The 14,476-nt window shown below is 42.7% G+C and overlaps 1 protein-coding gene across 1 annotated transcript in view; it reads right to left on the bottom strand.

Annotated features, from left to right (window-relative positions):
* Positions 1–14,476, bottom strand: part of LOC115416476 (cytosolic phospholipase A2 zeta-like) — a 48,756-nt gene that overhangs the window by 14,075 nt on the left and 20,205 nt on the right. Inside the window, exons 9-14 of the mRNA XM_030130251.1 lie at positions 10,291–10,345; positions 6,463–6,587; positions 5,172–5,276; positions 4,958–4,992; positions 4,702–4,840; positions 3,004–3,140 (exon numbers count right to left, since the gene is read on the bottom strand). Of these exons, the coding sequence (XP_029986111.1) occupies positions 3,004–3,140; positions 4,702–4,840; positions 4,958–4,992; positions 5,172–5,276; positions 6,463–6,587; positions 10,291–10,345 (596 nt within the window). The remainder of the gene's footprint in view (positions 1–3,003; positions 3,141–4,701; positions 4,841–4,957; positions 4,993–5,171; positions 5,277–6,462; positions 6,588–10,290; positions 10,346–14,476) is intronic.

Here is a 14,476-nt window from a genome sequence, read left to right as displayed (position 1 = left end):
ACCAGAGAAGAGAGAGAGAGCATCAGAAGAGGGAAAAATGGAGGTGTGTCCTCCAGAGAAATGTCCAAGAAAGTCCAGGTGTCAGGAAGTCCAGTTTCCTTCAGCATCCAAAGGCACTGAAACTGGACTGGAAATGTAGACAGAAGAGGTCTGGAAGAAGCACAGACACAACAGAAGAAGAAGAAGAGTTTAGGACAGAAAACAGCTGGAGTGAGAGGAGACTGACAGGACAACAGCTGAAAGAAGAGAGAAGAGAGAGGAGGAGGAAGAGAGGAGGTCATAGAGGAGGAGGAGAGGAGACTGACAGGACAACAGCTGAAAGAAGAGAGAAGAGAGAGGAGGAGGAAGAGAGGAGGTCATAGAGGAGGAGGAGAGGAGACTGACAGGACAACAGCTGAAAGAAGAGAGAAGAGAGAGGAGGAGGAAGAGAGGAGGTCATAGAGGAGGAGGAGAGGAGAGGAGACTGACAGGACAACAGCTGAAAGAAGAGAGAGGAGGAGGAGGAAGAGAGGAGGTCATAGAGGAGGAGGAGAGGAGACTGACAGGACAACAGCTGAAAGAAGAGAGAGAGAGGAGGAGGAAGAGAGGAGGTCATAGAGGAGGAGGAGAGGAGACTGACAGGACAACAGCTGAAAGAAGAGAGAAGAGAGAGGAGGAGGAAGAGAGGAGGTCATAGAGGAGGAGGAGAGGAGACTGACAGGACAACAGCTGAAAGAAGAGAGAAGAGAGAGGAGGAGGAAGAGAGGAGGTCATAGAGGAGGAGGAGAGGAGACTGACAGGACAACAGCTGAAAGAAGAGAGAGGAGGAGGAAGAGAGGAGGTCATAGAGGAGGAGGAGAGGAGACTGACAGGACAACAGCTGAAAGAAGAGAGAAGAGAGAGGAGGAGGAAGAGAGGAAGAGTTTACACTGAACACACTGAACAGATGAGTTTACACTGAACAGATGAGTTTACACTGAACAGAGTGAACAGATGAGTTTACACTGAACAGACTGAACAGATGAGTTTACACTGAACAGAGTGAACAGATGAGTTTACACTGAACAGACTGAACAGATGAGTTTACACTGAACAGAGTGAACAGATGAGTTTACACTGAACAGACTGAACAGATGAGTTTACACTGAACAGACTGAACAGATGAGTTTACACTGAACAGACTGAACAGATGAGTTTACACTGAACAGACTGAACAGATGAGTTTACACTGAACAGAGTGAACAGATGAGTTTACACTGAACAGACTGAACAGATGAGTTTACACTGAACAGACTGAACAGATGAGTTTACACTGAACAGATGAGTTTACACTGAACAGATGAGTTTACACTGAACAGAGTGAACACATGAGTTTACACTGAACAGAGTGAACAGCTGAGTTTACACTGAACAGAGTGAACAGATGAGTTTACACTGAACAGACTGAACAAATGAGTTTACACTGAACAGACTGAACAGATGAGTTTACACTGAACAGATGAGTTTACACTGAACAGAGTGAACAGATGAGTTTACACTGAACAGAGTGAACAGATGAGTTTACACTGAACAGAGTGAACAGATGAGTTTACACTGAACAGAGTGAACAGGTGCAGGTCTGATGGGTTCAGTTGCAGCTAAAGCCATTGGTGAGACTTCAGAATCAGAAACAGAGGCTTGTCTGGACCATGAAACAGCACCAGTGGAACTACTGAAGACTGGAAGAAGACTAGTGAAGACTACCGTAGACTACTGAAGACTGGCAGAAGACTACTGAAGACTGGAGGAAGACTACTAAAGACTACTGAAGACCGGAAGAAGACTACTGAAGACTACTGAAGACTGGAAGAAGACTACTGAAGACTGGAGGAAGACTACTAAAGACTACTGAAGACCGGAAGAAGACTACTGAAGACTATTGAAGACTGGAAGAAGACTACTGAAGACTGGAGGAAGACTACTAAAGACTACTGAAGACCGGAAGAAGAGTACTGAAGACTGGAAGAAGACTACTGAAGACTGGAGGAAGACTACTAAAGACTACTGAAGACCGGAAGAAGACTACTGAAGACTATTGAAGACTGGAAGAAGACTACTGAAGACTGGAGGAAGACTACTAAAGACTACTGAAGACCGGAAGAAGAGTACTGAAGACTGGAAGAAGACTACTGAAGAAGGGCTTATGGACTGATGAAACCTCACACTGTTCACTCTTCTGATGCTCTGTCTCTCTTCTCTGGTTCATTCCTTTTCCTCTTTTCCATTTTTATAGTAACACTCCTTTCTTCAGTCCAGTCCTGTTCCAATAATGCTCCATGGGTCTGGTACCACAGTGTGTTCCACACTCCTGTTCTGCAGACACAGGGGGTTGAAGGAATTCACAAACGTTGGGACACCTGGAGGAATTGAACCACCAACTTTCCAGACTTGATCAGCCTCCACTGCTGCAGAACTGCTTTCAGTTGTTCACCCATTTCTCATTCTCATTTTTGTATAATTCTGAAATGTGCATTATTTTTCAGTTTTGTTTAACCTTACCTTTTTTTTTCTCCTCTGTCAGTTCACTCTGACCTTTGGACCATTTACAGTCGTTCATTGGACTGGAACTGATGGAATTTACAGACAAAACTGGAACAAACTGGGCTGGTCTAAAACTGTGGACCGGTAGTGTATTTGTATCATATGTGCTACACCAGGTTCTCAGGCCTGGGTCAGTCCTGTCTTTCTAAACCTGTTGGATGTGAACCATATGTGTGTTTTATTGCCCCTTGGTGGATCATCAGACCCATCTTTGGTAATTTTCTAAAATTTACATGAAAAAGAACATTTGAATTGTTATAAATTAATTTTTTAATAACTACTTCATGTCCTGAAACAAAACATAATTGTGTGATAATTGATACTTTATTGTACAGTTAAAAATGTGTGTATCATATTTGATACTGTAGGTATATAAGGTACTGAACCTGTTGAATATTGATCTGTGATTAGTTCAGATGAACCTGTTGAATCTTGAACCCTCACCATGTAGATCCAGACACAGCTGTCAGGTAGGTGACAGCGTCCAGGACTCCAATCTCCTTCAGACCCCTTAGACCCCCAAACAGGCCTGTCATGGCTCTGGACCCTCCTCCTGAAGCCACCACTGCTATGGTCGGGACCTGAACCAGGTCAGAACACAGACGGGTTCATGTTAGACCCGGACACAGATTGTCTCTTCCAGGGGACCTTAGTGGACTGAGCAGGCCCTGCTACTGGACACAACACCCTAACCCTAACCAAATTCACCAGTCCACATTTTTAGAGTTTTTTCCCTTTATCTCATTATTTTACATTATTTATTATTATGTTAATAATAGTTCCTCAACCAGGTCCATCTGAGGGGTTCTGGTTCAGTAATAGTTCCTAAACCAGGTCCATCTGAGGGGTTCTGGTTCAGTAATAGTTCCTAAACCAGGTCCATCTGAGGGGTTCTGGTTCAGTAATAGTTCCTAAACCAGGTCCATCTGAGGGGTTCTGGTTCAGTAATAGTTCCTACACCAGGTCCATCTGAGGGGTTCTGGTTCAGTAATAGTTCCTAAACCAGGTCCATCTGAGGGGGTTCTGGTTCAGTAATAGTTCCTAAACCAGGTCCATCTGAGGGGGTTCTGGTTCAGTAATAGTTCCTACACCAGGTCCATTTAAGGGGGTTCTGGTTCAGTAATAGTTCCTAAACCAGGTCCATCTGAGGGGGTTCTGGTTCAGTAATAGTTCCTACACCAGGTCCATTTAAGGGGGTTCTGGTTCAGTAATAGTTCCTAAACCAGGTCCATCTGAGGGGGTTCTGGTTCAGTAATAGTTCCTAAACCAGGTCCATCTGAGGGGGTTCTGGTTCAGTAATAGTTCCTACACCAGGTCCATTTAAGGGGGTTCTGGTTCAGTAATAGTTCCTAAACCAGGTCCATCTGAGGGGGTTCTGGTTCAGTAATAGTTCCTAAACCAGGTCCATCTGAGGGGGTTCTGGTTCAGTAATAGTTCCTAAACCAGGTCCATCTGAGGGGGTTCTGGTTCAGTAATAGTTCCTAAACCAGGTCCATCTGAGGGGGTTCTGGTTCAGTAATAGTTCCTAAACCAGGTCCATCTGAGGGGGTTCTGGTTCAGTAATAGTTCCTAAACCAGGTCCATCTGAGGGGGTTCTGGTTCAGTAATAGTTCCTAAACCAGGTCCATCTGAGGGGTTCTGGTTCAGTAATAGTTCCTAAACCAGGTCCATCTGAGGGGTTCTGGTTCAGTAATAGTTCCTAAACCAGGTCCATCTGAGGGGGTTCTGGTTCAGTAATAGTTCCTAAACCAGGTCCATCTGAGGGGGTTCTGGTTCAGTAATAGTTCCTAAACCAGGTCCATCTGAGGGGTTCTGGTTCAGTAATAGTTTCTAAAACAGGTCTATCTGAGGGGGTTCTGGTTCAATAATATCCCTGGTCTTAAATAGATCCCTGGTCCTACATGGATCCCTGGTCTTAAATAGATCCCTGGTCCTACATGGATCCCTGGTCTTAAATAGATCCCTGGTCCTACATGGATCCCTGGTCTTAAATGGATCCTGGTCCTACATGGATCCCTGGTCTTAAATAGATCCCTGGTCCTACATGGATCCCTGGTCTTAAATGGATCCTGGTCCTACATGGATCCCTGGTCTTAAATGGATCCTGGTCCTACATGGATCCTGGTCCCACATGTACTCCACCTTATCAGGTCTCAGGGGGGTCTGGAGGCCCAGGAGCTTCTGCAGAGCTTTGGCCACTCCCACTTTCCTCTTCTTCAGGAACTCTTTTTCTGCAGGAGGAATGTCGAAGTCCAGACGCACGTCCAGGTGATCCTTCACACTGAGGAAACGACAGACATGTTCAAACACATGTTTACCGTCACCAACGTTCAAACACACACACGTTTACCGTCACCATGACGACAGACTGAATGTCCTCCTGTTCGGTGCATCGTACCTGTCACTGGTTTCCAGGTGGATGTCCACTGTGTCCTACAACCAGAAGAACAAACATCTCAAATCACAAAACTGAACACAAGGCCAGTGTTAGAACAGGTAGAGTTTGTCAGATGACAACGCCCCCCCCCCCCCCCCCCCCCCCCGCCCAACACACACACACACAGCCCCCCCCCCCCCCCCCCCATTAAAGTCTTTCATTCAGGTGTTGGTACCTCCTCCATCAGTAAAGACACCTTCTCTGCATGTTTGGCAGGTAAAGCCTGCAGGTGGACCGTCTGCGTCTGCGCAGCCGAGACCGACAGAGCATCAGGATGAGCCTGGAACAGACAAGGAGACAAAGGACAGAAGGACACAAAGGACAAGACCTGTTCAGTCCACACACCTGGTACCTAGGGATGTAACCATTACCGGTATGACAATAAACAGCGGTAAAATTGCAGACGGTTAGTATTACCATTTAAATTCTAATTCTCATGATAACTGTGTTTGATTACCACAGAAAAGCCCAATGGAAAGATCTGCTTTTATGTCAAATATCTGAGTAGAGTTTGAATTTATTACAGGTTTAATTTTCTATACCTAATATTTGAACCAATATTCACTTTTAAAGTCTGTGAAAAGGTTCATTAAACATCTGTGTGTCATTTATGCAATAAATTATATACATTTTTCAAATCGGATTTTATAATTTTTTTATGTTTTTATAGTAGGTTAAAGTGAAAAAATAATAGACAGATGATCTAGATGAAGTTGTGCTGAAAAAACAGATCCCAAACATGGGTATAGTAAACATTTGTTTCTATAGTATATAAAGGCCAAATCAAAAGCGGACAAAATAGACTCAGACCACTAAGGGTTAATATTTGAATGTTTCTGACACAGAAGGGACATTGGGACTATTATTTGATTTGGGTTTTTTTTTTTTTTTTCAAAATAAAACTTAAATTATTTCAGTGTGTGTACTTGTACTTTTTGAACATTTTGAGCACAATTTCAACAATACCGTGATAATAATGATAACTGTGATAATTTTGGTCACAATAACCATGATATGAAATTTTCAGATCATGGTTCCATCCCTACTGGTACCATGGATGGGACATGTCCACACATCCGGTACCATGGATGGGACATGTCCACACATCCGGTACCATGGATGGGACATGTCCACACATCCGGTACCATGGATGGGACATGTCCACACATCCGGTACCATGGGTGGGACATGTCCACACATCCAGTACCATGGATGGGACATGTCCACACATCCAGTACCATGGATGGGACATGTCCACACATCCGGTACCATGGATGGGACATGTCCACACATCCGGTACCATGGGTGGGACATGTCCACACATCCGGTACCATGGGTGGGACATGTCCACACATCCGGTACCATGGGTGGGACATGTCCTTGAGTCGGTCCCACATGTCCAGTGGTCAACCCTTCTATATGAATTGAACACCAGTGCTCAGACCATCAGGGCCTTCAGTACTCACTGCTACTCCCAGTTCAGTTTCCAGGTCTCTGTTAATGTAGAAGCGCAGTTTGTGGGAGTCCTCTAAGTCCAGAGCATGAGCCTCCTCAAAGGCTCCGTTTATCTTCAGCACCTTGTCCTGAACGCCTGGTGGAAGGAAATGACATCAGAGAATATAGCATTATTTAAGGATGTTACAGAAACACAGTTCAACAAGTAAAAAGGACATACGTGAAATAAGTACTGCAGCAATATTTACTGTGTTTGCACTGAGCAACTAATATGTGTTTAGTAAGTACAGATGAGTTTAGGGTTTATTATCAGCAACAGATAGATAGATAGATAGATAGATAGATAGATAGATAGATAGATAGATAGATAGATAGATAGATAGATAGATAGATAGATAGATAGATAGATAGATAGATAGATAGATAGATAGATAGATAGATAGATAGATAGATAGATAGATAGATAGATAGATAGATAGATAGATAGATAGATAGATTTTGTTTATATGGCGACAAATCACAACAAACATTATCTCGTGACACTTTATATATTTACCTACCGGCATATTCAGCATATTAAAAAACAAAAACTGGACATTACACTGCAAACAGTGAATATCTGACGTAGATAAACTGACCTGAATGTGGAATATTTATCTGAAAGATCATTTTTTACATTTATTTACTTATTCCGTCTTAATCTGTTCAGATTCTTTGACTTGTTCCAGTATTTTCCTCTTCTTCTACTGAGATATTACAACGAATTTAAACTATATTCACAATAAAACCAGAGTATAGAGGACACAGGAACTGTTTATAGAGGACACAGGGACTGTTTATAGAGGACACAGGAACTGTTTATAGAGGACACAGGAACTGTTTATAGAGGACACAGGGACTGTTTATAGAGGACACAGGAACTGTTTATAGAGGACACAGGAACTGTTTATAGAGGACACAGGAACTGTTTATAGAGGACACAGGGACTGTCTATAGAGGACACAGGAACTGTTTATAGAGGACACAGGGACTGTTTATAGAGGACACAGGAACAGTTTATAGAGGACACAGGAACTGTTTATAGAGGACACAGGGACTGTCTATAGAGGACACAGGAACTGTTTATAGAGGACACAGGGACTGTTTATAGAGGACACAGGAACTGTTTATAGAGGACACAAGGACTGTTTATGGAGGACACAGGAACTGTCTATAGAGGACACAGCAACTGTTTATAGAGGACACAGGGACTGTTTATAGAGGACACAGGGACTGTCTATAGAGGACACAGGAACTGTCTATAGAGGACACAAGGACTGTTTATGGAGGACACAGGAACTGTTTATAGAGGACACAGGGACTGTTTATAGAGGACACAGGAACTGTTTATAGAGGACACAGGAACTGTTTATAGAGGACACAGGGACTGTCTATAGAGGACACAGGAACTGTTTATAGAGGACACAAGGACTGTTTATGGAGGACACAGGAACTGTTTATAGAGGACACCGGGACTGTTTATAGAGGACACAGGAACTGTTTATAGAGGACACAGGGACTGTCTATAGAGGACACAGGAACTGTTTATGGAGGACGCAGGAACTGTTTATGGAGGACAAAGGAACTGTTTATAGAGGACACGGGGACTGTTTATGGAGGACGCAGAAACTGTTTATAGAGGACACGGGGACTGTTTATAGAGGACACGGGGACTGTTTATGGAGGACACGGGGACTGTTTATGGAGGACACAGGGACTGTTTATAGAGGACACAGGGACTGTTTATGGAGGACACAGGGACTGTTTATAGAGGACACAAGAACTGTTTATAGAGGACACAGGGACTGTTTATGGAGAACACAGGGACTGTTTATAGAGGACACAGGGACTGTTTATGGAGGACACAGGGACTGTTTATAGAGGACACAGGAACTGTTTATAGAGGACACAAGGACTGTTTATGGAGGACACAGGAACTGTTTATGGAGGACACAGGGACTGTTTATAGAGGACACAGGGACTGTTTATGGAGGACACAGGGACTGTTTATAGACGACACAGGGACTGTTTATAGAGGACACAGGAACTGTTTATAGAGGACACAGGAACTGTTTATAGAGGACACAGGGACTGTTTATGGAGGACACAGGGACTGTTTATAGAGGACACAGGAACTGTTTATGGAGGACACAGGGACTGTTTATAGAGGACACAGGGACTGTTTATGGAGGACACAGGAACTGTTTATAGAGGACACAGGAACTGTTTATAGAGGACACAGGGACTGTTTATAGAGGACACAGGGACTGTTTATGGAGGACACAGGAACTGTTTATGGAGGACACAGGAACTGTTTATGGAGGACACAGGAACTGTTTATGGAGGACACAGGAACTGTTTCCCCACATATATATATAAATATATACCAACGGTAAAAATTCTACATCCTTAGATAATCTTCTTTTGTTCTGCTAATATGATCCCGTTCAGTTGAACCCAGGAGAACCATGACCTGGGCCAATCAGAACCTACACAGACGTCTGTAGATACTATTGCCTTATTTTAATAAAACTTGATCAGTGTAATTTCCGTCCTGCTCTGGCAGGTAATTGTACTTGAAATAAGACAGTTGAACCCAATAATGAGTTGAATTTTCTTATTTTTCTACAGGTCTTTTTTACAGTGTAGGTTCTCCATGTCAAAGGTGAAAACCATCATGAGAAATGCAGCAGCAGCGTCTGTGATGGTGTCACATCCAGCATGTCCATGTGGGCCCAGAAGGGTTCCATGTGGGCCCTTCTGGACACGGTGGCTGGTGTGGGCCTATATGGGCCTGTATCTGCGTGGGCCTACACGGGCCTGTATCTGCGTGGGCCTACACGGGCCTGTATCTGCGTGGGCCTACACGGGTCTGTATCTGCATGGGCCTACACGGGCCTGTATCTGCGTGGGCCTACACGGGCCTGTATCTGCGTGGGCCTACACGGGTCTATATCTGCGTGGGCCTACACGGGCCTGTATCTGCGTGGGCCTACACGGGTCTGTATCTGCGTGGGCCTACACGGGCCTGTATCTGCGTGGGCCTACACGGGCCTGTATCTGCGTGGGCCTACACGGGTCTATATCTGCGTGGGCCTACACGGGCCTGTATCTGCGTGGGCCTACACGGGTCTGTATCTGCGTGGGCCTACACGGGTCTATATCTGCGTGGGCCTACACGGGCCTGTATCTGCGTGGGCCTACACGGGCCTGTATCTGCGTGGGCCCACACGGGCCTGTATCTGCGTGGGCCCACACGGGTCTGTATCTGCGTGGGCCTACACGGGCCTGTATCTGCGTGGGCCTACACGGGTCTGTATCTGCGTGGGCCTACACGGGTCTGTATCTGCGTGGGCCTACACGGGCCTGTATCTGCGTGGGCCTACACGGGTCTGTATCTGCGTGGGCCTACACGGGCCTGTATCTGCGTGGGCCTACACGGGCCTGTATCTGCGTGGGCCCACATGGGTCTGTATCTGCGTGGGCCTACACGGGTCTGTATCTGCGTGGGCCTACACGGGCCTGTATCTGCGTGGGCCTACATGGGTCTGTATCTGCGTGGACAGACCACACATGAGCTCCATCCCATCCAGGTGTTCCCTGCAGTTCATGGGTATGTGCGGGACATCGGTGCAGCTCTTTCTCATACAGTACAACGTCTTGTAAAAAGTAATTATGGACAAAAATTCCATGTAGAAATAATTTTTAAGTGTTTTAAATGTGTTTCAGAAAGTGTCCTAGCTTTTCTGTAAATGTGATGTAATGTGGAGTTGTGAGTGTGTGGACGGTGCTGTCCTTACTGTGGTTGCTCAGTAGTTTGTCCACGCTGACGTCCACAGTGGAGAAGGGGGCGGCCTAATGAAGACAAAAATAAAGCCCTTACACTGAGCTTCACCTCACTACTCTGTTTTCCATTGACCCTCAAACTGCGCAAACATAACTTTCACATAAAAATGTACAGAATGGAAAATGACAGTTTCATTAAAACTCTCGTTTTTCAATTAAAAGTTTTTGCACTAAAAAAAGGGAAAAATGACTAAAAATAAAAAAAAAAGTGTCAAAAAACACACTGATCATAACACGGATCATTTTGTCCCATTTAGGTCAGAGTGGAGGGTCCACGCTCTAACAGCTAAAGTCTCCAAACAGTTGGAAAACAATTCACATAATGAGCTGTTTTCTAAGGACAGAAAGTCCTCTGAACCTCCACAAACTGACATCAAACTATGGACATTTCATGGTCCAAATGTGCTGTATAAATCACCCCACTGAGGCCAGACTAAACTTAACGAGTTATATTTGTACTGGATGAATACAATGGAGTTGAGACCTGTGTGGATTTTGAAGTGACAATAGTGAAGATGGGGGGAAAGTGACATGTTTTTGTTCGAATATACGTTATTAAACAAAATGTACCAAAAAAAAGGAAAAAGAAAAAAAAAGAAAAGGGAAAGACAGAGAGCTTATATGGAATGTGTTTATGTTAAATCTCATGTTTTACCATTGGTGATTTTTCAAACATGATAAACAAATGGGCTCAGTTATTTTTTGTCTTGTTTTCCTCTGTTGTAAAATATTTTCCCAAATGAAAAAATAAAATTATATAAAAAAAGTTTTTGCGCTGGCAAGAGGTGTTTTTTCAGACGTACCGCAAATGATATATCAGGCAAAACTGCAACAGAAAACCCTTTTTCTGACACCAGAGTGTAACCCAGGTGATAAATACACCAAGGGAACTTTCATCACTTCAGTCATGTCTGCCTCCGGTGAGTGTGCCTATAATCTCGCAGTGTTTACATGATTTCTCGCGGGACGGTCACATGGGTCGGTGCGGCCAATCGGTGTTGGCGTTGGGGACGTCATGCGGTCACAAGACGGGGTTTATCCAATCGCCCTTCAGTCACTTGACGGGGCGTAACCAATCACGGCTCCTATATACTGGCGGTAGTTGTATGGCTGAGGTGTAGCGGAGACGCCATTAAAGAAGCAGAATGAGGGTGGATGTGACCGGACTTTTCACTTCTTTTATATCCGCAGGTGAGTTAACACTCAGTTTACACATTGTGGTGTTTAGGAGCCGTCCACTGAGACCCAAGCCGCGGTAAACGGACCGGTATGACCGAAGTTATCAGCGGAATTGGTGAGTTGCCGTTTGTGCTGGCTGCGCTAGCTTAGCCGCGGCTAAGTAATTCATATGGGTGTGGTTAGCCGGTTATTTATTTATTTACTTGGTTAGCCGGTTATTTATTTATTTATTTATTTATTCGGTTAGCCGGTTGTTTATTTATTTATTTATTTATTCGGTTAGCCGGTTGTTTATTTATTTATTCGGTTAGCCGGTTATTTATTTATTTATTTTTTTTATTTGGGTAGCCGGTTATTTTACTGCCGCTTCCAAACGAAGTCTACCTCAAACTCCATGTCCATTCTTGTGTAACTTGAGTTGTACCCTTCCATGTTTTGTCAAAACTGGGTGGATTAAACTTTTTCTTAACCTGTAACTACAATATTGATAAAATTCTGCTTAAAATGCCATCCTTTCATCGCCAGGCCTTCCTCTCATGGTCTCTCATTTTCAAACATAATTTTTCACCCAATAAATATTATATTTGGAACAACATACAGTTGAAACAGAAATCTCTATATATTGATTACTGGTTTAAAAATAACATTATATTTGTTGATCAGTTGTTTAACAGGGCTGGTCATCTCTACTCCTATAATGAGTTTCTAGAAAAATACAGTATCCCTGTGTCAGCTGGAGATTATGCAAAAGTCTTTGGAGCAGTCTCTTCTGGTGTTTGCATGGTATTTAGAGCTCAACCAAGAATGGGTACGAAACAATTAACTGCGTTATCTCTTACTGATATCTCAATTGGTAAGATCTGTTTATCTTGCAACAATGGTAAGAACAACAAACTGAATAGATCCCTGTTTAAAACGGATGCCTTCACAGTTCCATATGTGGTCCCATACTGGAATAAATATGTGGAACACATTGACTGGAAAAAGGTCTGGCTCTTACTCAACTGATGCCTGTTGACCAACAAAGTTAGAGAAATTTCGTCTGACTTAATTCATAAGTTTTACCTGTCTAATGATCATATTGTTAAAAGATTCAAAAGAGACATTGATGTGAAATGCACTTTCTGTTCTGTGAACACTGAAACAGTTTCTCATTTATTTTGGCACTGCCCGGATGTCCAAAGCTTTTGGTTGGATATTTGTAATTTTGTTGCTAGATACATTGACAAAGATTTCAAGTTGTTTAGGAGAGATGTGCTTTTTGGCCTCTTTGATATTAATAGAAATAAGACCAATTCTAATGAAACATTCATTATTAACCTTATCATTCTTTTGGCAAAATTTCACATTCACAAATGCAAGTTCTCTCATCAAAAAACTTCTTGTATTGCTTTTCACAGTGAGGTCAAACAGTATATCGACTCAATTAAGTTTTCTCTTAATCAAAAGGCAACAAGAACTGTGAACATCTGTATACATTTTGGCATTTTTTTTGTAAACCCCTACACCCCCTGGCAAGTTATGTGATGTGTTTCTCATGTTTTATGTTAAATACTTATAATTTTACATACCTTGCACAGTTTATTATTTGCTGAAGATCTTCATCTTTGTAAAACTGGCAAATGATAAACTACACATATATATATATATATATATATATATATATATATATATATATATATATATATATTATAATGTCGAGGCCCAAAACGGAATCTGGCCCGATTCAGAATCGGGCCGGCCCAGAATGGAATTCTATTCTAGGCTGGCCTAGAATGGAATCCTGCTGCTATAATGTTATTTTTATACCATGTTTAATGCAAATGATCTAAATTATTACAAAAATCAATACATGTAATTTGCAAATATGTGAAAAAAAAAAATGAAACAAACAACATTTTAATTGTAAACTATAATACACTTTATTTACAAATAGAACCTAGTGGTACTCCCCACCAATATATGGTACAGTGAAATCGACTGAAATTGACAATAGTTACTCAAGGTATGTAAGACTGAAAATGTAAAATTATGACGAATTATGGATCATTTGCATTAAACATGGTATAAAAATAACATTATAGCAGCAGGATTCCATTCTAGGCCGGCCTTGAATAGAATTCCATTCTGGGCCGGCCCGATTCTGAATCGGGCCAGATACCGTTTTGGGCCTCGACATATGTGTGTATATATGGGTCATTCCATGTCAAATCACCCAAAAAAAATGACATTTTAAACCCTACCTCCTCCAAATTCAATGAAAATTGGTTTATAGGTAAATCCTAGCCAGAAAAGCTAAATTTTCAAATTTTAGCAAAATCGGACCAACGGTTTTTGAGATATCGCCATTTCTTTTTTTCACTTTTTCGCGAAAAAGGGCGTGGCCGCCAAATTTCAAAGTGCTGTATCTCAGCAACCAGTGGTCCGATTTTCAAAAATAAAGTATATTTGTGAAGGGGAGATCATAAGGAATCTAAGTACATCATTACTTTTATCTTTTAAGTGATATATCTCATCATGACCTTTTGACCTATATTTTGACCTTGAAATTGACAATTTGGGTCAAATGACCCCGCGACAACTTTTCCTGAAAATTGTAGCCCAATATGTTGCCTACAACATATAAAGAAATTGGAGAGGTGATATTTTTCAATTTGAAGCAATATCAATTAGAATTAAAGCCGCAAGCCGCATCTAAAGGCCCTCGCCAAGGGCACGTCCAGTGGAAGTATGCTCATCGTTCAGCAGGTGGCGCTCTAGCACCAAATTTTGTGTCTTCTGATGAGTGGGTGTAGGCCTGGGAGATTGACAATTGTCTCAAATTTGAGACAAATCAGTGTTCGTATGTCCAAACTAGAGAAATTGTTGTATAAGTAAATCTGTAGGGGGCGCTATGCAGCTAAAATTAAATTTCTTCCGTTGAATGGGTGTAGACCTGCGAGATGTACCACTGAGTCAAAT

This window comes from Sphaeramia orbicularis, unplaced genomic scaffold (genome assembly GCF_902148855.1).
Source record: "Sphaeramia orbicularis unplaced genomic scaffold, fSphaOr1.1, whole genome shotgun sequence".
In the NCBI taxonomy this organism is placed as follows: Eukaryota; Metazoa; Chordata; class Actinopteri; order Kurtiformes; family Apogonidae; genus Sphaeramia; species Sphaeramia orbicularis.
Note: the sequence above shows the minus strand (reverse complement) of the source record. Positions and strands in the feature narration are given on the sequence as shown.